Consider the following 22,102-nt stretch of genomic DNA (forward strand, 5'->3'; position numbering starts at 1 on the left):
ATGGTGATCCAAAATGTAGCTTATGTTTTGAACGGATTGCATTATAAAGGTTTGCTTTGTAAAGGTGCATCAAGAGATGCATCTCTTGGTTTAGACCCAAAAGACGCATATGGCAGCTTAGTTTTCTTTTCAGTAAAGGGATGCAATATGTCCGAGGGACACGTCTCTTAAATAAAGGGTTGCGACCCTTTACTATAAGACGGCTATTCACTTGCAGTCTATCGTATTTTTAAATAAAGTATATGAATTTTTTCATCTTACACGACTCAGCATCCTATAATGAGGGTGCAAGAGTGGATTAACATCTTGGTAATATATGAGAAATGTGAGTGAATTAAGTTATATAACTTACAACCAATTACCTCAACTATCTTCCATGGCTATTTTATCAAATTTACAGCGCCAGTCAAATAAGTTTAGAACGATTCTATCCATCTTGGCACCCCACTTTCTTGGGCGCTTTAGGTGGTGTTCTATAACAACCAACCAAGAAACTCATTTGCATATCTTTTTATAAAAAGTAGAGATGATCATAGGTTAGATTTGGACATGGAAAATATCAAATTTTAAATAGATATGGCCTAATATCTAACTAAAAATGAATATAACTTAGGCTCGAGATTGTCTTCCTCCAATGGTCAGCTCTAAATTGGCAAGCTTTGTTATACCAAATGTAAGAGCAAGCTAAACAATCCAGTAAACCAAGAAAAAAAAGTTGAAAATATCACTTAAAAAGAAATGAGTGGGTGTCAGAACAATTGATTCCCCATAACGAATAAGCTAACTTTATCTCTCAATTGCCTATCCTGTGCTGGAGAAGGTCCTCTAGTTCTTTGGATTTAGTTGTCTAACTTTATACTCGGGATATTCCCCACTCCATGGCACCTTTTGCTCGTCCATTCAGCTCGCTTAAAAAGAAATGAGTGGGTGTCAGAACAATTATAGTCATTTACATCATTATTCCTTTTTTACATTCTTTGAATTTATCTTAATTGCAAGTGTTTGAGGCCCAAATCTCCTTGCACCAGGGAACTGTTGCGTTGTCCATGACGCTGATATCCTGAATGCGCCAATCTCCTTTTTGTCACACGGGCCTCATTTATGAAAGCTCTTTTTTTTTTTTTTTCAGGCACTATTCTTGGGCCTTATACCATTGCTCATCTGAAGGTGACCTGACCTGACTATACCCTGGAGAAATGTATGTGGAGTATAAACTATCACAATCCCTTATCTACTTTTGACTGATGTGCATAAGAGGACACAAAGGTAGGTCCCATCTTCTCTTCTGATCCAATTAACATGTTGTTATCTAGAAGTAAAATAAAAGTAAATTAAAAAACCAAAGCCCTGTGCTCTAAGTATAGAGCGAATCAAAACATTAAATACAATAATGAAAGAAATCGGAAAACAAATCAACTAGCCCATCGATCCCTTATATAGCACCAAAGATATCATGTATTGCAACTGATAAAAAGCTACAAGCCTTGATGCATGGTTTCAGAATCTAACCATTACATCATTTTATTCTTCTTTAATTCAAGAAGTTAAAAGAAATATTTGATTCATTTGGTCACTAGCAGGATATACTTTCTTCCAACCCTTCCACTGAATCAGCCCCCCAGTGGTTGACTGACTTGGACTAGGAGTCAAGCCTGTAATTTATAACAACTAATAATGCTTTCCCTCACATCATGGCTGGTGTTATAGGAGAACTTAGTTCAATTGCCCCACCCACCCCAATCTCATTAACTTCATACAAAAAAATAATACATCGAGCACTTGCATTACCTCTGAACCTGGTCATGCTTTCAGTTTGATACAGCCTATGGCTTTTGTCAGTCTTCTGTTCCCGGTAAGCCAGTCATATTACCCAATGGAAGAAGCCCAAGCCATTTACAACTGCCACTTGGCAAACCAGTTAAGAGACGCAAGGAACTCAATACTGTTACTGGGTCCATCAATAATAAACAAATAATAGAATATCCCCGATTCAATGATTGTGAGCTGGATTTCCTACAAACATCCATAAAAGTAGCGGAAAAGTAAAAGCTTCTATCTACCATGTGCCCTCCATCATTCCATGCAAAAGACCAAGCTTTGGACTTCTTCTACCTTCCACATCAGCTGCAGGCCCCACCCATGAAACGCCGTGAGAAAAATAAGCCTCGCACTCGATGGAATCTTTGAACCAGTCTTTACTCATTCATCCTCTCCACTTGACTCAGACCAGTACACCGAACTATCAAGTTTTCTTTGCGGTGTAGAAACTTTTTTTCTTCGGATTCAGTCCAATGCCATAGGAGCTTTAAAATTCGAGTTTGGATACATATCGTATGGATCTTAATGTATATGAGCATGGATATGGTACTGCTGAATATAATGCAAGAGGTGGACGACAATTAAACAAGACAGTATATGTACACGATGTGCATTGTTTGATGCCCATTTATCTTCTAATAGCAATTATTTAGAGATGCACAACTTTCTGCAGTATGAGAGATATATGATGCAGGATTTTGTTTTTTTTTTTTGCTGAAATGGATGATTCATACATTTCTGGTACGGATACATCTAATAAAGTCAAAAAATAAAAGATTTTGAAGCGCTCTAGGCAACACCCTATCTCCGACCCACAGGATGTCTTCGAAGTGACTGGTTATGTACGAAGCCACCGAATCCATAGCCTTGTTACTCTCTAAATAAATGCTTGGTCTGAAAGATCACTCGGTTATTCACCATAACTAAAATATTCTGAAGCAGATGGTGACCCCACTAACATAGCTAGAGCCATTTTGAATTTAGACGTTCACAGTGGCCATACAAGATCTTGGTTGAATGTATGTATACCATGGATTATATAATACTCTTAACAAAAGGCTTTTGAAGCTGGTGGTGTTCTTGCACCAAAAACTACGGAGTCAGTTAACGACTCGGTACCGGTTCGGTGTCCCCCGACCCAACCTCAACTCTCTTTCTCTCCGGGATAGCCGGCGAACCGCCGTGAGCGACCCGGAACATCCATCTCGGAGGCTTTCTAAAAATAAATAAAGGCATAAAAAACCGAGCACTACCGGTGAGCCGGTGGGTCCCATCTCCGGCCCCACGCATGATTGCTACGTACCCTTTTTGTCCCCGCCCCAACCCCCCTCCTCGCGGCCAACGAGCGATTTTGGCCTTCCTTTCTCTCTTCCCCTTCACCTCCTCCGCGCCGACCTTCTCCCGGCTCCCCGCGGCGTATCCTGCCCCGCTTTGTGGCCCCAACAGCGCCTCGCCACGTGGACGCCCGCCAGCCCTCGCTCCCCTGACTCCTGTCCTTTTTCCTGCCTCTCCGGGGCTCTCATGGCGGAGCTGGCCGCGGCGGAGGTCTACGCCGCCGCCGGGCGGAGGACGACGACGGGGCAGGCGTGGCGGACGGTGCTGGGCTGGCTGGGATTCCTGTTCCAGATCCTGCTCCAGATCCTGAGAGGCACGCCGTCTTGGGCTCAGGTGCTCTCCTTCGTCGGCCTCCGCCACCCCCTCCTCTCCTCCTCCTCCTCCTCCTCCCCGGCCTTCAAGCCCCTCCCCGCCGAGGCACCCAACGACACCCCGCCCCCGCCTCCCCCGGAGGTTCTCGATAAGCTCACGGTATGTCATCGTCTCCGGTCCTCTTGTTCTAATTTTTTTGTTCCCTTGGTGGTATTTCCTTTCTTTCCTGGGAAAAAAAGGGAGAAAGGAGCCACTTTTGTCCTTGAATGTAATAAAAACCTCATCTTTTCTTGTTTTTCTGCATCTTTACTAGTGATTTTTATTTTCGATTAGAAGGACGAATGGTTAGCGGGATCCGGTTTTCGTGCGATTGGTGTAGATTTGTTGGTTACTTTTGATCTTTGTGAGCTTTCTGGATCCGGATGTTCTGTTTGGAATTGGGAGATCGGTCATTAAACTGGAACGATGCTAGGATCCGATCATGTATTCTCTCGAGTTCTGACCAATTTTAGATTCTTTTGGGAGCTTTGGGTGCCTGTAACATCTATTCTCCTTTAGTTTCAAATCCGAATTTCGCCACTTGCGGCTTCAGGGGCTTGATATAATTATTGGATTCTAAAAGGTGGGGTGATGATTGATTCCAATTACTGGGAATGGTTTTAGGATGAAGCGTTGAATACTGAGACATGTTCGTCTTTTCGGCTGATGCTGTCTGACCATCACACAATTCAAGATCAGTTTTGAGAGGATTTACATCATCTGGGTTAAGCAGCGAAAGAGCTCCATACTCCGTGAGGGATGGTCAAGAACAAGATCAAAATTGCATATGACTTGGTCCAGCTTTTGCCTCTTCTCGCACTTGGCCTTGGATTTCTATTTGCTGACAGGAATACTGCCATTGCTACCACCACTAACGCAACATGCTCACACCACTACAAGCCTTTTTCACCAATCATACAGCCCACCTCCCCCTCCCCACAAAAAGGCAACCCCCAATCAGCAATTCGTGTGTTCCATAGTGATGCAGAACTGGACAGCAGCCGAAAAGATTGCAACTTTTTAAGATAGATGAAATGCAAAAAAGGACATGCTTTTGGTACCGTCTTTTCCCATGTTCGGCTACAAGGTTTGGTTAAGAGGATCGTAAGGGGGTGCTATATTATTAGAGGCTTGAAGTCATATCACAATCTGTGGTATACCCAACAATAGAAAGTTAGAAACCACTGATTTAGTCCAAAAAATGTGTTAACGTACTGCTACTCTCTCACTGGTCAGCTAGAGGATGGAAAGTGGCTATAAAATAAAACAAGTTGGACCCTTATCCCATATTTATGGAATAAAGATGTTTTGCTTTGGCTTCTAAGCATCAATGGCATATGGCAAAGTTCTTAGGCACCCAATTGAAGTTTTATGGTTACAATTAAATTAAGTGATTTGTTTGATGATGCCCTTGAAACAGAGAAGGAAATAAAACACCTTGAAGATAGCTCACTGAATTCAAAACTAGGAACATTGAGAATAAGTTATTAACTTGCTTTTTACACCAATATGTCATCTTTGAGGCCAAGAAGGGGAGCATAAAGCTTTTATTTAAAACTTAATATTTCTCTCTTGCCTTACCAAAGATATGCTGCCTTTGTCATGGCTTGTCACATGTTATTGTTGCAGTGATTGTGTTACTTATTTGGAAAATTCATGAGAATTCTAGTGATCCAATTTTGCAATGCTTTGGGTATCCCTTTATATTCTTTGATTTTTTTATAGTCGCTGGACTCGAGAGATCTTCCACATGCCCTTTGGTCACTATAACTAGAACTAAGTAATCACATGAATTTAGAATGGTGGGGTGGGTTGGCAATGTAGAATTTGAATGATTGAATCATGAATGTATTTGGGAGGAAGTTCTTTTGCTTTTAGAATGAGGTGATATTTATACAGGGCTATAGCATGAACTTTTGGACTCTCCAAAGGAATATCAAACACAAATTATACCTTAAGCAGCTGCCAAGCAAAGTAACTTTTCTATATACGATATTCCTCTAAATTATGTAATACTTGTAAGAGGTTAAAACCTATCTATTGATTAAGATCTTTTATAGAAAAGTTACTTTGCTTATATATAGAAAGATCTTTTATGTCCCATCCCTTTCTAACTTATATTTGTCTTCCTGAAAAAGTTGTTTGCCTCAATTTTCATGTCTGGGGTAGTCGACTTCAGTCACCTTAATGTGTATATCTGTGATATTCATGTATATAACAAGAAATATGCAACAAATAACAAACACAGTTTTTATTTTAAAAAGAAGATTTTATTAAGGCAAGCTAGAATGGCTGGGTTAAGAAAAGTTTGAGATAGGGAATTAGAACTCAAGCATTTTCTCATAAATTCCTTGAAAGTTTTGTTAACCATGAGTAAACCTTCTTTGATTTACTTTACTCTTTTATTGTTCATTCCTCGCTGCTTGGCTCTTTTTATACTTTTTTGTTCCATAATACACCTTTTTTTTTTCCTTCTTGTATCAAAGTGGAAATTATCATTTCATATTCTCCTCTTATGGTTGCCACTGCCTCAACACAGTTTATGCATGCACCCTTTCTGTTAACTCCAATTTAGAATAAATGTGCAGGTAGTGCTTGACTTGGATGAGACTTTAGTATGTGCATACGAGACATCTAGCCTGCCTGCTGTTGTGCGTAGCCAGGCTGTTGAAGCTGGTCTCAAGTGTTTTGAGCTGGAATGCATATCAATAGATAAGGTAGCTGTCTTTTAAATTTTTACATCTTATTTATCTGTTTGTCTAATTTTTATTCTCTAAAAAGGAACTTATTTGAAGTTGAAATTGCTGAGCTGAAGGAGGTTGAAGGAAAACAAAAGGTGAATCATGTTACTGTGTTCGAGCGTCCTGGTTTGCAAGAGTTCCTACAGCAAATTAGTGACTTTGCAGACCTTGTTCTCTTTACTGCTGGTCTTGAAGGTCTGATTTTATCTAATATTTTTATTTATGGGACATCCTTGTTTAACATAATTTTTTATCCTTACTGCATTTGAATTTTCATTCTTTGATATTATTTCAGGTTATGCTAGACCACTTGTTGATAGAATTGATATTGAAAATAGATTTAGTCTTCGTCTTTATCGGCCTGCAACAGTTAGCACGTAAGTTATGCTTATCTCAATGATAGCTGCAGCTCTCTTAGAATTGATTTTATTTGCTTGAAATATACTTTTTTCAATTGTTTTCTTGAGGCTTGTTGTTGTTGTTACTTTAACAGTGTGGCGGATACTTTGAAGTGATATTAATTAATATGATAGTTTCAATCTTGACCAAAACATTTGGGTTTATAATTGCCCCAGACATTCACCAAGGTACATTTAAGGCCTCATTGACTTCGACTAAAAGTATATGAAAGAACTTTGGACCCCTTGGACTAGACAGGGATGAGGATGCCTCATTCTTCTTGCCCTTCTTTAGTCCTTTTGACCGAATAGTGGGGTGTTTTAAGATGGCTTCACTTTTTGATTGTGTAGCTTGAGAATTTTTTGATTCGAAAGAAGTTTGAAAATTGTGATCCCTCAAGTACCTAGGAGATGTAGTTGGAATCTGATTTTGCATTTTAACCAAGTGCAAAATAATTCATGTGTTCACTTTTGGCAGAGAGACCCATGTGACAGGGAGCTCCCTTCTGCAAGATGGTGAGCTCCCTTTTGTGAATGGGTTCTTGTAGACGATCCTTGTTTGTTTGGGATTTATTTCTTCCTGCTTTTTTAGGAAATCTTTTGTCCTTTTTTTTTTGAGAAACTTTCTTCCGTGAACCTAGTATAAGCCAATGCATTGTCTTCTAGTGATGATGAGTAATCTTTTATGATGAAGGCCTCTTGTTTCCTGTCTCCTATTCTTGTTTTGTCTATTTGGGGGAATTGGTTTGACCTACAAGAAATGCGAAAAATGAAAATCTCTTAGCAACCTTGTTTGTCTTATTGTTGGAGTAGCACAAGTTACATAATTATCTCTATTCTTATTGTTGAAGTAACACAAGTTACATAATTATCTCTATTTTTTCACCCGTTTGAAGATATATAAAGTCTGATCGGTTCCCTTTATATGAACTGAAAACCAACAAAATGGAATTGGAGGTTAACCGTATGATGCTGCACATCTTTTAGAGTTATCTTTGCGGATGATATTTTATTGTTCTTCCAGGAGTGTTTTCGTTATTCTAATATAATGATTATTATTAACTCCTATTTGTGGGTAACTGCAGTATAGAGTAGATTTATGATGATATTTAAATTATAATTAATGGAATTTAGTTAAAAAAATAAAAAAATATTGTCATGAATAATTTTATAAGCTTTTATGATTTTTTTTGTATCTGAGCATACAGGATCTACATTTTTCATGCATATGTTTTTCTATAGATCAGATGTTTTCCTGTTCAAATTTTGCCATTTTTGCTTTGATAACCTTGTGAGTGCTAATTTTCTTCCACTTGGCTTAGATTATCTGTTTTCTATTTTCACATTTATGCAAAGTCTCAAAACCTGTGACTCTCAAGATATGAACCACCAGGCAAGAACAAAGCAAGCCTCTGAACCAATTCACATGGAAATATAACTATAAAATGTCCACAATTCTTGTCACATGAATTACTGATTAGCGATCATGAAGAACATATTTTATCATGACTACCCATTTTACTGTCCCTTTTACTTGTCTAATAATCCCTGAATAAATGTTAATTCAGTTTCTCCTTTTTGTCCTCTAAATCATTATGGATGTAATATTGGCAGTTCAGAAGATCATATGCCAAATCTAGTAAGTTGGAAAATATGTGCAGATTTGTGGAATCTGCCAACTAGAACCAATCTACATATGAATAGAGTTGATAATTAAAATTCTGTAGCCCACTGGAGCATGTGGTATTTCATCTGCCTCCATTGCACTGTAGCCAAAAGAATTCAGATGTGGGCCCACATGATTCTCTGTACACTTTAGCCATCATATATTGTGATGTATTTCATATATTTCACGTACAAAGATATCATCAAATTTTCTGACAAGTTCAGTTCACATATAAGCACAAAACAGAATGTTTTTGCTCTAGACCACTGTTTACCTTCCAAAAGTCAATGTATTATGTCTGCCAGGATCTGGATCTTGCTCCTTATGATGGGATGTAGAGATTAGCTGCATTCTGGACTTGGTATTTAGATGCATTTTTCCTGCCAGTTTCTATGAGTTGAAACTGGCGCTTGGTTTGCAAATATGTTTACGGTGCTGCAGTACCTGAAGAATGCCCAGTGGCAAGAGATTCCTTCATCTATTTATTCTTTTTATGTCTATGCAAACATAGGCCCAAACTTTTTAAGGGTTCAGGAACTACATGGACAATGAAGAATGCCCTAAGTCATTTACCTGAGAAGACCTCTGGGTTTGTATTTTATTAAGGCGCATCAAAACTTGTGAGCATAAAATTAAGAGATTTACCCCACCATCTAGACTTCCAATGTGGTATCAGGGTTCCTGATGCACTTACATAATTGTCTCTTGTATAGGGTTCCTTTACCACTATGACAACCCATTGTATTTACATTTATAATGTATATTTTTATTTGTTAAATCTGCATGTCGAATTAATTTTGAATGCATTCTACACCAAGTGATGTTTGGAATCATTTCCACCCTGGATTAACTCGTTCTTTTATTTTTTTGTAATTCTATTATTTAAACCAGGGAATACAGGGAACATGTCAAGGATCTTACTTGCCTATCAAAAGATCTATGCCGAACTGTTCTTGTTGATAACAACCCGTTCAGCTTCTTGCTGCAGCCATTGAATGGAATACCATGTGTTCCATTTTCTGCTGGACAGCCTTATGATGAGCAGGTAAGAAGAATTTGAACCTTCCAATCAATTTAATGAAGGGAAAGCTAATTTATGTTGCGATAAATAGGTATCTCATAACTATAATTATGTTCTATCTTTCAAATCTCATATTTTTCTTATCATGTTCTGCTTTCAGCTTATGGCGGTTGTTTTTCCTCTTCTTAAGCACCTCTCTCTCCAGAAGGATGTCAGGCCTGTACTACATGAAAGATTTCATATGCCCGAGTGGTTCCAAAAGCATGGGATCCCTCCCTCTAATCAGACTTTGTGATGTTTCCTGAATAGAATTAAGAAGCTATGGCTCTTCGAGCACCTGAACTGACAGATGCCTGCTGTGCCACGATGCCATCCGATCCCTGGAATGCCTGTACATTATTAAATTGTTGAATGCTCCTAATTAGAAGTTGGAATTCAATAGTATTTCATCCAACTTGTTCAATCACGGAAAAGCTATGTTTGTCTGTGCAATTTAGATAAAACTCAGCACTGTACTTATGCAGCAGAAAATTTACTCTGATTTCTTGTAATTGTTTATACAATTGTAAGATGATAGTCAAGATCTGTTAGTGGATGAAATAATCAGCCGATGAGGTTTTGAAGCATTTTTGTTTCAATTTGAGTGCCTGTTTGGAATATGATGGAGGCTAAAATGGAATAATTTTCTCAAAGCAAAAGAGGCTATAACTTCATCAGGAATGATTGACCAAAGAGAAGTGGTCAGAAGTAAAATCTAAATTACTTGCAGATTATGTGCTGCTTGCCCGACTTCTCGCATTTGCATTATTGAGAAAAGCGCCGGGCATGAGTAAAGGTGTTTAATTCTTGATAATATCATCCATGCGTACAAGTCCTATGATATCATCCATCTCTTTTCTGGGAGAAACTATACTCTACATTGCGTGCACCATTTGATTGTGAACACGGCTAATCATAGCTATTTGTTTTTTTAGGCTCTATTCATTGAGCACTTATCTCAGTGCATCTGTATAAGAATGAGTAGTTGTAATTGGCTACATGACCTCGATCCCTCTAAACACTTATCTCGATGCATCTGTACAAGAATGAGCGGCTATAATTGGCTGCATGCATGACCTCTACTTCTCTGTATGCATGTTTTTATTTTATTTTATTTTCTTGAGAGGGCACGGCATTCTTATTATTAGCATCCCCAATTTTTTTTTTTTTTTTTTAAGTTTCAGATTATGGGAGCATATTATTATTACAATTTTTTTTGAGAATGTCAGTTCATTTAATTACTAAAATTATCTAATATTATATTGTTGGTAAAATTATTGGATATTGATAGAAGTGATATATTAGAACTCTCTCTGATAGTATCATTGGATCGTTGGATGTTGATATTAGTGACTTGAGTTCGTTTGGTCTGTAGCTTGATTTTATCGTCTCCTCATATCCTAGGCCCTTGTCTTTGAATTCCGTCGCTTCTCCTCCCCTTGTTCCCAACCATCCAAGGGTTGGAAAAAAAGGGGAAAAAAAATTCTTGCCCTACTTTTGTTCGCGGAATTCCGACGCTAATAAAGTCGTCCGTTGCGGCACCGGGTTTCTTATTTTTCCCTTTTTTTTGTGCGATACAGATGGATTCCTCCTCCAAAGCCTTGAAGATGGTCAAGCTGAAGCCCATCGACGCGACTCCGGCGAGCTTCGCGGAGTTCGGCCAGGTGGTCTCAGCGTCGCCGGACGGACAGGAGTACGGGCCCCATGATGCCCAGTTGGAGCTCCATCGCGGCACCCCAAGGAAAGAAAAATCTCGGTCTCTTTTAGACTTTTATTAATCTTTTCATACGATGCTCCATCTCTCTCGGCCATATTTAGGAACTTTTTGAGGCAGGCAGTTTTCTTGATTTTTTTTTTTTGTTGCTGTCGTCGTTTTTTCTCGTTCTGGCAATTGTGTCTTGGCACTCTTCTTTCTTTTAGCTCTTTTGCAAACTTCTCCATTTGATCCAGAATTCCCTTTATTAAGAAGGCATTTTACTTTCACAGTTAGAAGGAATTTGGGTTTCATGAGTGGCTGACTAAATGCGTTGGATTTCTAAAATTGTTTCGCTGAATCTATCATTCTACTATATCAATTACTTTTTCTGGAAATATAGAAACAAAAACTACCTCTTAGACATCAAGGGCATGTTTGGTTTGTGACTGGAATCAGAATTGGAATGGAATTTGAATACTAGGGATTGGATTTTGGAAGGACTGGTGTATTTTTTGTGAGAACCCGTCCCACATCGATTATTCGTCGGGTAGATCTTGGATACTTATATAGGATCAAGAAACTTAAATAATACTTTCTGTCTAGCTATTTTAGGTGAGGTGCTGGATCGTGATAAATGATATCAGAGCGGATCCATCTCATAATCTATGGACTAGGGGACATTGCAGCATAGATCTATTGAGGCAAACAATGGGTCGATCATGGTGCTTGTGATTAAATTTGAATGGATTTAAATTTTTAACCTGACGAGGATGCCACGGTTTAAACGGAAAGAGTATGTGAGAACCCGTGGAGGCGTGTGTTTAGTCCTACATCGATTATTCGCTGGATAAATTTTGGGTTGTTACATTCTTTCTAGAGTCTAACTCCTCCCAACTCCAAATGTTTTTAGATGCATAGCTTCTGTCAACAATAGCCAAATTTCTTTGTTTGTGACTTGAATGCCTTATTCTGTCTTGCTCTTGGACTTGACTAGATGCATAAAAGGAACTTTATGATCTCTTTTTTATTTGTAACATTTTGCCTGGCCATCAGATTGGTATAGATATTACACTTTACATGGTGGCATATCTTTATTATTTAGACTATACGACATGATGCACCTCATACGGTCATACCCATAGACAGTGATTAAACGAGAAGGATATGAGTGGCCGTATTTGAGAGGCTGCTTTGAAATGTGAATGGTTCTGTAATTGTCTCGTGCAACTCTGTATCTATGTGGATACATATCAGTTGGCATCTTCAACTTGTTGACCACCTTTGGAGACAATATTGCATCTCATTGTAAATGATCATTTTATGCGCTTCTTTCCACATCTACCTTCAATTTGGAAGGTAGGTTTTTCAACATATAAAGTCATTCCTTGAACCATAAGCATGTCTGAGTTTCTTCCTCTTCTTATATTTCTGGAACTGAGCCTGATATTTTTGTGCAAGTAGCATCAGAATCACATATTTGGTTGATCCCAGGATCTATGCCGAAATTTCTGCTATTTTACGCAGCCATGGCTTATGACTAACTGAAGCACACTGGCCCCTAAATTATGGGATTCTAAAAAGCATTTTATCTATGCAAATCTCAGCTTTTAGAGTGATCATGTCAATGTCCAATATAGACATGTAGAACTGAAGTTCTCATTGACACAGGCTGACATTTCCGCACTGATGTGCAATTTTGAGTCCAATCTCCCAAGCAATTGCAAAAACTGTTGCCTTGATAGTTTATCTTTTTCTCTTAACAGGTTATATATAATGCATTTGGAAGACCGAGAACTTAAATTTTCTAAAATCACTCATCATGCAAATGTAACCCAGTGCCTTGGTTCTGTTGGCGGGCAAGAGTGGTATCTTGGTGTTGCTAAGGCTTCCATATTGGATGAAAGCAATGTTAGTAAAGAGGATGGCAGAGAACTTATGCAATCAACCTGTGGACATTATTACATGCCTCCTCATCCTGAAGATGTTTGCATTTTTCGAATTGCCGGTCCCAAATTTCTGAAGCTTAATGTCGGGACATGGCATGCAGGTCCGTTGTTCAAGACAAGGACTATGGATTTCTATAATCTAGAGCTAAGCAACACTAATGTAAGCATTTTCTTTTTTTTTTTCTTAATAATTGGAGCAGCTTATTTTTTAATGCTATTTTAAATTTGATTTCTGATAAGACTTTTATATAGATCTGATGTTCATAACTTTCTTTCCTTCTATTGAAGTGGAATTTTTTTAGTTGGAAGCAGGAACAAAGGTGCATTGTCCACTCAACTAAGTCTGGACATGAAATTCCAATTCTTGAGTGTGCAGTGACACCACCTTTCAGTTCTTACTAATAAAAAACTACTCCCCATTATTTACAGAACTTAATATTTGAACTGTAGTTCATTCTCTTCTGACTCAGAAATTTTATGATTATCAAATCAGAGGTTGTTGATTACCATTGAAAACACCCTGCTTTAATATGACAGCGCCTTGAATGTTTGGAACATCATGTCTTCATCTTATTTAATTGATGAAACTCTCAGTGTGGATGAGTAACAGCTACCTCAACTTTTATCGGGGAGCTGAAGAGGGGGAGAAGAGACGATCGAAACATTCTTATGGTTGAAGAACATTAGAGTTGCTTAAATATCATGTGAGGTGAAAAGGGGAAGGTAGAGAATGGGGGCCTCAGGGAAATGCAGATAATCCAAAAACCTTATGTAATATGTGAAAGAAGATAGATTTTTTTCCTTATGAAAACCAAACATGTTTTTTTTTTTATTTTTTTTTTATTTTTTTTTATAGGAATCTGCAGTTTTGGATGCCATAATCATCCATGGTAATTAGATAGGCGAATTACAGAATCATTAAAATAATGCTGGTTGGTTTGTAGTATATTTTAGGTATTTTTCTTCGGAACACCTTTGACTGTCAATGATGGCAGGTCTTAGGAACATTCTGTTTTATAACATAGAGTTGATGAGGAGATGGAATTTACATATAACTAGTCAACTCTAGTCAGGAGGATTTCAAGTAAGGATTGAGCAGATTTTTGTGGCACAACTGAACCTGATATGGACCCTTGAATAATTGATGTCTTGGCCAAGGCCACTTTAGGCAAAATGGGGCTGGAACTGAAACCTAAAAAATCCATTGGTGGGTAGTGAAATTGAACTTACTCATCATGTTAAGTTGTTAACCATAAAATTCTTCATTGCAGTTTAGACATGCTGGAATGGACAGCGTTGAGTTGTATTAGAATGATTCTAGTGATGTTTCTTTTAACTTTGTATGGAAAAGTTCTCATACTTTTGTTGCATATGTAATGTACTTAAGAAAGCTGACATGTTGCATGCATGTGCCTCTTCTTTTTACCCCTTTTATAATGAATCTTTTTTCTCTGTTTTTTTGCTTTTTTTTTTTCAGGTGGTAGATCATACGACACATGATTTCCTTCGCAATGATGGGGTGATCTTCTTGGTTGAGGACTAAGTAAATGTTGCATAGGATATTAGTTCCTTTGGCCCATAACTTATGCATAACATTCTCTTGTTGCTTGTTGAGAATCTTTCTGATGGAGATCTATGATCAAGAGTCTTTTCTTTCTTTAATCAGATTCTTGGGTAAATTTGTTGGTCAGACAATGGTTAAATTGTTCTAGAGAGAATTACTGCAAGTTATAAACCAAGCTCCTGCTTCCAAAAAGACCCAAAAATTTGATAATTGGAAGTACTACTAAAAAAGAATGTTTATGAATTGCCCACTGTAACGCTTTGATGTCTCTCACCTCTCTCTCTCTCTCTCTGTATTTACTGTCTCTTCTTTTTCTTTTTCTTCTTTTTTACTTCTCCTATGAACAACCTCTTCCTCTCTCTCTATTTCTCTTCCAATATTGTAAAACATGACACTTACCTAGGAAATTAATTAATTTACTAGATCAACATACTACTGCACACTTCTGTTTCTGTGGACTTCTGATAGAATTCGATCAATAGAATAGTTTCAAAATCAATCAAATCATGCTACCTGCATGATAGAAGATTTTGAATCACAAGTTGGTGAGCAATCAAGAAGACCGTAGCCTTCAGAAAGGTGGGACATAAAAGTTTGCAAATGGAGTTTTGGACAAGTTCAGCAAAAAACAGAAAAATCTTAATTTAATAAGTACGGGAGATCTAAATAACGACGCTAAAAGTTGACCTACAGAGGTATACCAAATTGTAGGAGCACAACTTAAAATACAGAGCCTACTGCAAGATCAAAAGCTATTGGTTCTGCAGCCTACCAAATAAGTTACAACACAGCACAAACTATTCCAAGGCTATTGAAGTTCCAACAAAACCAAGCTTCTGCTGCAGTCTCAGACAGACTCAAATCGCATGAGCAACTTCACAGATTTGAACTTCATTCCCTTGCGGTCATAGAGTGGAACTGCTCGGATCCCTGACCTCAACTCCGATACCGGAAGGCAGGTTTGTCCACCGAAGTCATCCTTCTCAGAAAAGTCATACTCATGAACTTCGACCCTCAGCAGAGCCAGTTCTGGAACAGTTAATGGGAAGCTGAATTCCTCATCCCAGACTGGTGTCCAATCATCTTCAATAGTTCTAGTTTTCTTCGTTACAGTATCAGCTGGCACTCCAGCTATCCCTACCTGAAGGTTGAACAAGTGATTATTCACAGACTTCTCTATGCTTTTATTTGCGAAATTACACTCTTGTTATTTTGGGCAAATAATATTATATGTACTCTGAATCAGCCAAGATGGCAGATCCTACAGAATGGAAGACAAAATGCCTTGGCCAACCATAATCAATGGAAACATACAGAAAAAGCTGTGGTAGAAGTAACCATTTTTATATTCTGACCTTCGTATAGAAATCTGGAGGGGAATATGCATCGAAGTGTGTCTGCTTAAAATCCATCCTCCATCCATCCCCCATGTATACTTTAACCTGTTATAAGCACAGATATTTAGCAAAGTTGGCAAAAAGCGGAGAGGTGCAGATAAATTTCACACCTTCAAGGTTTTCTTCACAGGAAAAGTTTTTTTGGGGTCAAACGCCTGGCCATCTAGACCAGCCTTTAACAAGAAATCAGCCTTTTTTATATAACCACAGCCTCCATTTGCTCTAAAAAATCCATGCATCAACCATAGAGACCTTCCATATCCCTGTCGAAGGAAAGGCACATTAAAATGCCAACTAATGAAAATTTCAATAAGATCAAAGTAAACAGATGGGTATGAATTATATCCATGTGATCATGCTAGGTATGAATTTTCACATGGTTAGGTCTTTCTTAATACAAAACACGTCTAGTCTAGTTTCTATCAGAGTTTCCTTAATATTTTGAGAGATTTGCTTCGTAAAAATAATAAACAAATGAGTTTGCAGCACAGTTGTGTGATTACATTAGCAAAAGCTTCTCTCTTCTAAAGATACATAAAATTCTACATTGTCCTATTTTTTATGCTTAACTAATGTATGGACCTTACTCTCCAAAGAGTCTTCTAAAATTCTAACTTAATACTGAATCCTATTTCCATCTCATCAAACATTTCAAAACATACCAGAAAACTTCTGCTACGGCACCTCAACCTAACTAGAACCAATTATTGATCTATAGCGTGTCAAATAGTATACACAAACACTATCACAAAGAGGTTTGAGGTGGCAACACCTCCAAAATCAAATTATTTGAAAAAATTGCTTGCTCGATATAGTATGGTATGACATATGCATGGAGAGACTTAATATTTAGATACTTTTTTTCTAATAAAATAAGTCTGCTAGCATTGTTGCGACATATTTTATCTTGTAGCATTCAATACAGTCACCCAAAATTCTCTCCCTTTGTTAGAAGAATGAGATCAGAACAGATAAAAGACAGGGAGAATGTTCTTAGCTGCCCATTGTTTTAGAATGTCAAAAATATATCACTCAGCAAGAAAGCTCATCAAAGCAAAATTCTTGCATAAAGTCTTGCCACAATTAGTAATCTTATACCCAATCGCTCAATCAGATATGTGCCAAATGTTTGCCATACAAATATTCCTTAGATCCCACTTTGTTTAGGAAAAAAGAAAAAATAGAAGACATGTACCGAACTAGGACCCATCAACCTTAATTGAGAGAATGAAACAGGGTTATATAATACAACCTAATCCACATGGAACCATCAGAGCAGAAACAACAAACAAATGGCATTAAGGGGAAGAGAAGGAAGAACAGCGGAAGATGGCAGGTGCTTAACTCCCATTCCAATATTATGCTTTTGAAAAGTCAATAGTACAATAAGAAGATCTATAGCCCTGCATGAATCATGAATCATGAATCACGAGTAAAGACAGCACCATAACTGATAATAGAAAATTGTTAGCTGCATGCTAAGCATATAAGCTCACCTGCATATTAAATGCAACCATCTGTGCACCATGCATCCATCCAACCAATGGTTTGTAATTAGAAGAGGTAAAACGGGTACCCTTTGGGTATATTCTGAGCAGATTCTGCTGAGTGAACCTATACATTGGAATTCAAGCAAATCAAGCACTTGAACAAGCAATGATGAACATTTTGATCAAAAAGGAAAAAACAACAAAAAGAATGATGAACGTGTTAAGTTTGCTTTTGTTATCTTGAAGAATAGCTTATCTTAAAGATACAAATCATTTAACTTGTATAGAAAAAGATCTACAGGTGGTCACAATTTTTTCATGGAGTTGTCTTGACAAAAGTGATTGGTATGTTATGACATTATGACATCTCAAGAATCAGCTGATTACCTAACCACACACGCAATCTCCATAAAATGAATGTTCCCGTGTGACTATAAAAATCACCTTACTATATCAGTCCCATGTGATGCTGCTGCCTTTGCAAACTGTTGCTCACTCAAACTAAGACGCTTTACTTTATCAAGATCCACCTTTAGTGCATCTCTCAACGGACCTTTAGGCTTCCCAGCATGAATAGCGATCAAGCGTTTGTACTCAGGTGCTGAATTTTGCTGGAAGCTTTGGTCATCGTCGTCGTCATCATCATCATCAGAATCTTCCTCATCCCGGTCCTCCTGATCATTCTGTTCATCTTCATTCTACCAAAGATCAATGAAATTTAATGAGAATGAATGTTAACAGGTCAAACTTTTCTGAAGAACAAGAACACATGCATTTTTAAAGCAAGAATTGTACCTTGTCATCAGATTCAAGTTCAGATTTTTGAATTGTAACCTCCTTATCCCATGTTTCTTCATCAGATGTATAATTTCCCTTTTGAGCGTCGTTCTCCTTAGAATTCTTAGATTTGAGGTACTCCTTGGGTGGTTTTGTTGAAATAATGATCTTATTCTTTAGAGAATCTGGAGAAGGAAATTCCTTAAGAGAATCTTTCTCAGGGTAATAAAGCATGTCTCCAAAAGTTTGAGCGGCCATCTATAAGAAAATGTACGTGACAGTTGAAAGCGAGAATTTGAGAACATTTAACATCTAAATTCAAGTGTAGAAAATAACGTCCACCTCAGCTACTTTAGCCTGAAGATCTGGTGTAAGGTGGTCCTCCAGAGTTATCACAAGGGGATATGGTGATGCACAAAAAGCATACTCTCTAATGGACCTCAAGCATTTGATGAGCTCTACTGGAGAAGTCAGCGTCCTTCAGATGCAGAGACAAGATATAAGAATGGTACCAACATGAAGGAAAAGAATAATATGATCTTTTTTAAACTTTTGTGAAATATAAAAGAAATATAGAAGAAAGAACAAATGAAATCTAGAAAGAATTCATTAGCAGCTGTTATCCAAAGTGTCTCACTAGACTAGACTCCCATGTCATCATCATAATCCAATTTTTCTTGGACCATCAGTGTGGACTTCTAAGATACAAATGTCTGCCGAACAAGAGAGCAAGATCGCCACAAGCGAACTAGAACCAGCAATTCTGATATCGCATACTTTTGAGCATTGGATCAATACCTCCCGTGAAGAATATCAACATTATCTTTTGCAGAATTAGGCCACATATCCAGCTCAATTACTCTCACACCCATCTGCAGTGCTTTGATAATTGGGACATCACTGCAATCACTGCTGAGCTGGTTTCCTGTCAGGTATGAATTATGGCCTGTGTAAATGTGATAATGAGATAATGGAGCAGTCATATCTTGGTGAACCTGGGATAAAAAGACTGCTGTCAATTATCGCATATTAATGCCAAAAATATATACACCATCATGTTTATAAGTATAGATTACACTGCAGACTAAACTTAAAAAAGCTTAGAAGAAAGAAAAAAGAAGAGCAAATGAGGTACAAAGTCTAGCACATGCTTAGTAATCTACAACTAATCATGGTATGACTACAAACCCCATTGGTAGGCAAATTAAAGTTATCATATCATAAAATACTTAATTGGTGCATGGAACAGAATTTTGCTCTGCATTTGGGCGGTTTTATAATAGTATCATCCTAAATTCCTAATCCTCTTTTTGAAGCAATTTATTTGGAAAGTTTGCATCTTTGATGTTTCACTTTGCTTTATGATTAGTGGTCAACCGTTCATCCACAGGAAATTGACGCGATAAATAAATGTCGCAAATCTTCCATCCAGATGAGTTATGACTTTCGCAAAACAAGTCCTCGTAGACTAAAACGGAAATTAGATTAGAAAACAATTGGCGATAACCTAACCGAGCGGTTACTTCACACCCCCCGCCGATAAAGAAACGGAGACGTCGACGGAGACTAGGGTTCCAGCGGGCTAGTAATCAAACCGACCTGGGATTGGATGGGCGGGTTGAGCTCGTCGGAGAAAAGGAAGTGGTGGAAGTCGTCGAGGGCGAGGAGCGGGCGGCCGAGAAGGTGGTGGCGGTGGCGGAGCTGCCGGACCTGGTAGATAATCCGCTCGGCGTCGGCGAGGGTGGCGCCGGACTCGCCCTGGGCCTCGGCGAGGAACCGCCGGAGCTGCTCCGGCCCCATGTGGGCCCCGCCCTCGGCATAAGCCGCGAACGCCGCCACCACGTCCGGCGGCGGCGCCGCCTCGCTCCACCGGAACTTCCGGGTGAAGCAGAGGCAGCACTTGTAGCTCCCCATTTCCCGCCTCTTCCGTAGTTCGCCGCTTCTTATTTCTCTAATATCGGTTTCTAGTTCTAACACTCTCTCGGAGAAGGTGGAAGGGGAAACGGCGACGGTTACGGCAGGGAGGGAACCGCGGAAGAGCTTCCCGTCAAGAAGTACTTCGGATTCCCGAAGCTTTTCGCTTCTCCTTTCTCTGCCACTTGGTGTCTCCGCCGCTTTCTACTCCCTCTCACTCTCTCTCTCCCATTCTCTCTCTCTCTCTATTAATTAATCCGTGGAGCATTACAGTGTGGTTAAGCTTCATTAAACTTAATGAATGCCTTGTGACGCTTGAAGGTTGGATCATTATTGACTATTATTATTTTTTAGGCAAGTTTCACGTTAATCACCAAATCGATCTCCTCAACTCTTTCTTCGGTCTCTCTTTATTATAGTTTTGTTTTTGTTATTATTATTATTATTTTTTTCTCTCTTTAAGAAAACTGTGGGCTATTGCTGCCAGCCTGTCGTCGCCGGCCACGAGTTTTCTTAATATTTTTTATTAGCGGGCAGTCGGCAGAACCGGATCCGATGCTCGGTTGGTGGCGCGATGACCGCTTAGTCAATGTGCGAGGACATTAAAAAATAGCCGTTGGGAAGGAGAGCGGTTAAGCTGCTCCTTTTGATTATTATTTTACTGATAGAAAAATTCTCTCTTTCGAAGTGAAGGAAGGCATTACTCACCCGGCTTTTATTGATATGGCGAAAAAAGAGATAGATTTACATCGCAAAGAGGGATTCAGAGAGAGAGATAGAGAGAGAGAGAGCAACGGGCAGAGACGACAGAATCAGTGTAGTTTCAGAGATATAAGAGAGGAATTCGGAACTGTTGCTGAGTTGATTTGATAACCACTCTGTAACGGGTGACCGGATTCAGTTGTACTTGAGACCATTGCAAAGGGTGGGGCAAGCAGGAAATGGGAGGCTTGAGAGCTTGCGATCTGAATTTTTTCACAAACTTGCAATTTTGCCAAACATGCAAGAACCTTTGACTGAATTGGCAATGGGTCTACCACCAATCCACTTTCCTTCATTTGGTTTTGAGTCGAAAGCTCAAACCAGTGAAAATTTTATATTTTGTAATCTCAAATTTTTTATAGCAAAATTTTACATCATCGCTATTCATAAACATAGATCGGTCGGCCGAACGAAACGAAATAACATTAAGTGCTTTTCTACATTTTCTCCTCTTTTTTTATTTTCTTGTTTCATTACATTTTTTTTTTGTTGCAACAATTAGAAATACAAAGATTATTTTTAGGTGGGATGAAATGGGAGGAAGAAGTTGTCATCCAATCTCTTGCAAGCTGCCCTTGTATGTTTTTGACTTTGGACCAGATATCTCCAATTCAGAGAGAAGCTTATGGTTGCAAAGAGTAGACCATTCATTAAATAAGTGAAGATCTTCTGAAGCAATAAGGAAGATAACTTGCTGAGGAAAATTCTTGAATATAGAAAAAACTATCACAACAACACGTGGAGCGAAAAAGTCGTGTGCTGATCCTAAAAGCTGGTGCTGCCGTTGGTCGGCCAACGCTCGATTCTCCGCTCCTGTGATACGTGGGAGATGGATGGACGTCTCTCAAGGATGGGATCATTAATTGGACACCATGTAGCTGGTCCCGCTAATGGGAATTGGTCTTGAAAACAGGACATTCTGCACTAATATGGCATGATTTCCATAAGGTTTCTTCCACTCCTAGTTAAAAAACCAGAAAAATATGCCAACGACATTGGGCGAGATGATAAAAAAGGTACAACTAATGTCATATTTAAGCAATGTTTCTTAAGACTTTCATTGGCAACTGTCAACAAAGTGTAAAACCTACGAATCAGAAAGAGTTGGTGTTATGAATTTTCCTTTTTAAAATACAGCAGTTATTGACCACGGTATCCGAACCTAATCCCTAAGGTTTTTTCTAGTC

At 38.6% G+C, this 22,102-nt stretch overlaps 3 protein-coding genes across 4 annotated transcripts; 2 read left to right on the top strand and 1 right to left on the bottom strand.

Moving 5' to 3' along the window:
• Nucleotides 1-3,143: 3,143 nt before the first annotated feature.
• LOC103718402 (carboxy-terminal domain RNA polymerase II polypeptide A small phosphatase 1-like) lies at nucleotides 3,144-9,956 on the top strand. Its single transcript, XM_008807209.3, has 6 exons — nucleotides 3,144-3,624; nucleotides 6,093-6,221; nucleotides 6,320-6,440; nucleotides 6,541-6,622; nucleotides 9,201-9,354; nucleotides 9,491-9,956. The coding sequence occupies exons 1-6, from the start codon at nucleotides 3,340-3,342 to the stop codon at nucleotides 9,623-9,625; spliced, it is 906 nt and encodes a 301-aa protein (XP_008805431.1). The 5' UTR covers nucleotides 3,144-3,339; the 3' UTR covers nucleotides 9,626-9,956.
• A 732-nt stretch (nucleotides 9,957-10,688) lies between these two features.
• Nucleotides 10,689-14,818, top strand: LOC103718412. Of its 2 annotated transcripts, none has more exons than XM_008807239.3 (3): nucleotides 10,689-11,110; nucleotides 12,829-13,171; nucleotides 14,489-14,818. In XM_008807239.3, the coding sequence occupies exons 1-3, from the start codon at nucleotides 10,950-10,952 to the stop codon at nucleotides 14,552-14,554; spliced, it is 570 nt and encodes a 189-aa protein (XP_008805461.1). In that variant the 5' UTR covers nucleotides 10,689-10,949; the 3' UTR covers nucleotides 14,555-14,818. The 2 variants fall into 2 exon arrangements, with proteins under 2 accessions (XP_008805461.1, XP_008805444.1); XM_008807222.4 differs by having other exon boundaries at nucleotides 10,728-11,125.
• A 372-nt stretch (nucleotides 14,819-15,190) lies between these two features.
• Nucleotides 15,191-20,388, bottom strand: LOC103718431 (phosphoinositide phospholipase C 6-like). The gene is made up of 9 exons (XM_008807260.4): nucleotides 19,839-20,388; nucleotides 19,038-19,234; nucleotides 18,582-18,717; nucleotides 18,258-18,497; nucleotides 17,907-18,160; nucleotides 17,469-17,586; nucleotides 16,083-16,235; nucleotides 15,931-16,017; nucleotides 15,191-15,716 (listed from the first exon to the last, which is right to left on the bottom strand). The coding sequence occupies exons 1-9, from the start codon at nucleotides 20,151-20,153 to the stop codon at nucleotides 15,423-15,425; spliced, it is 1,794 nt and encodes a 597-aa protein (XP_008805482.1). The 5' UTR covers nucleotides 20,154-20,388; the 3' UTR covers nucleotides 15,191-15,422.
• Between the last annotated feature and the right edge of the window lie 1,714 nt (nucleotides 20,389-22,102).

This window comes from Phoenix dactylifera, chromosome 3 (assembly GCF_009389715.1).
Source record: "Phoenix dactylifera cultivar Barhee BC4 chromosome 3, palm_55x_up_171113_PBpolish2nd_filt_p, whole genome shotgun sequence".
Taxonomy (NCBI): Eukaryota; Viridiplantae; Streptophyta; class Magnoliopsida; order Arecales; family Arecaceae; genus Phoenix; species Phoenix dactylifera.

What these genes read in the sequence shown, in the direction of transcription:
- LOC103718402 (XM_008807209.3), top strand. Translation starts at nt 3,340, where the DNA reads ATGGCGGAGCTGGCCGCGGCGGAGGTCTACGCCGCCGCCGGGCGGAGG. An exon ending in AGGTTCTCGATAAGCTCACG is followed by an intron (nt 3,625 to 6,092) that starts GTATGTCATCGT and finishes ATAAATGTGCAG; the next exon opens with GTAGTGCTTGACTTGGATGA. An exon ending in CTTTACTGCTGGTCTTGAAG is followed by an intron (nt 6,441 to 6,540) that starts GTCTGATTTTAT and finishes ATATTATTTCAG; the next exon opens with GTTATGCTAGACCACTTGTT.
- LOC103718412 (XM_008807222.4), top strand. Translation starts at nt 10,950, where the DNA reads ATGGATTCCTCCTCCAAAGCCTTGAAGATGGTCAAGCTGAAGCCCATC. An exon ending in CCAAGGAAAGAAAAATCTCG is followed by an intron (nt 11,126 to 12,828) that starts GTCTCTTTTAGA and finishes TTCTCTTAACAG; the next exon opens with GTTATATATAATGCATTTGG. An exon ending in TAGAGCTAAGCAACACTAAT is followed by an intron (nt 13,172 to 14,488) that starts GTAAGCATTTTC and finishes TTTTTTTTTCAG; the next exon opens with GTGGTAGATCATACGACACA.
- LOC103718431 (XM_008807260.4), bottom strand. Translation starts at nt 20,153, where the DNA reads ATGGGGAGCTACAAGTGCTGCCTCTGCTTCACCCGGAAGTTCCGGTGG. An exon ending in AACTTGAATCTGATGACAAG is followed by an intron (nt 18,161 to 18,257) that starts GTACAATTCTTG and finishes GATCTTTGGTAG; the next exon opens with AATGAAGATGAACAGAATGA. An exon ending in TGGTTGCATTTAATATGCAG is followed by an intron (nt 16,236 to 17,468) that starts GTGAGCTTATAT and finishes TTCCTTCGACAG; the next exon opens with GGATATGGAAGGTCTCTATG.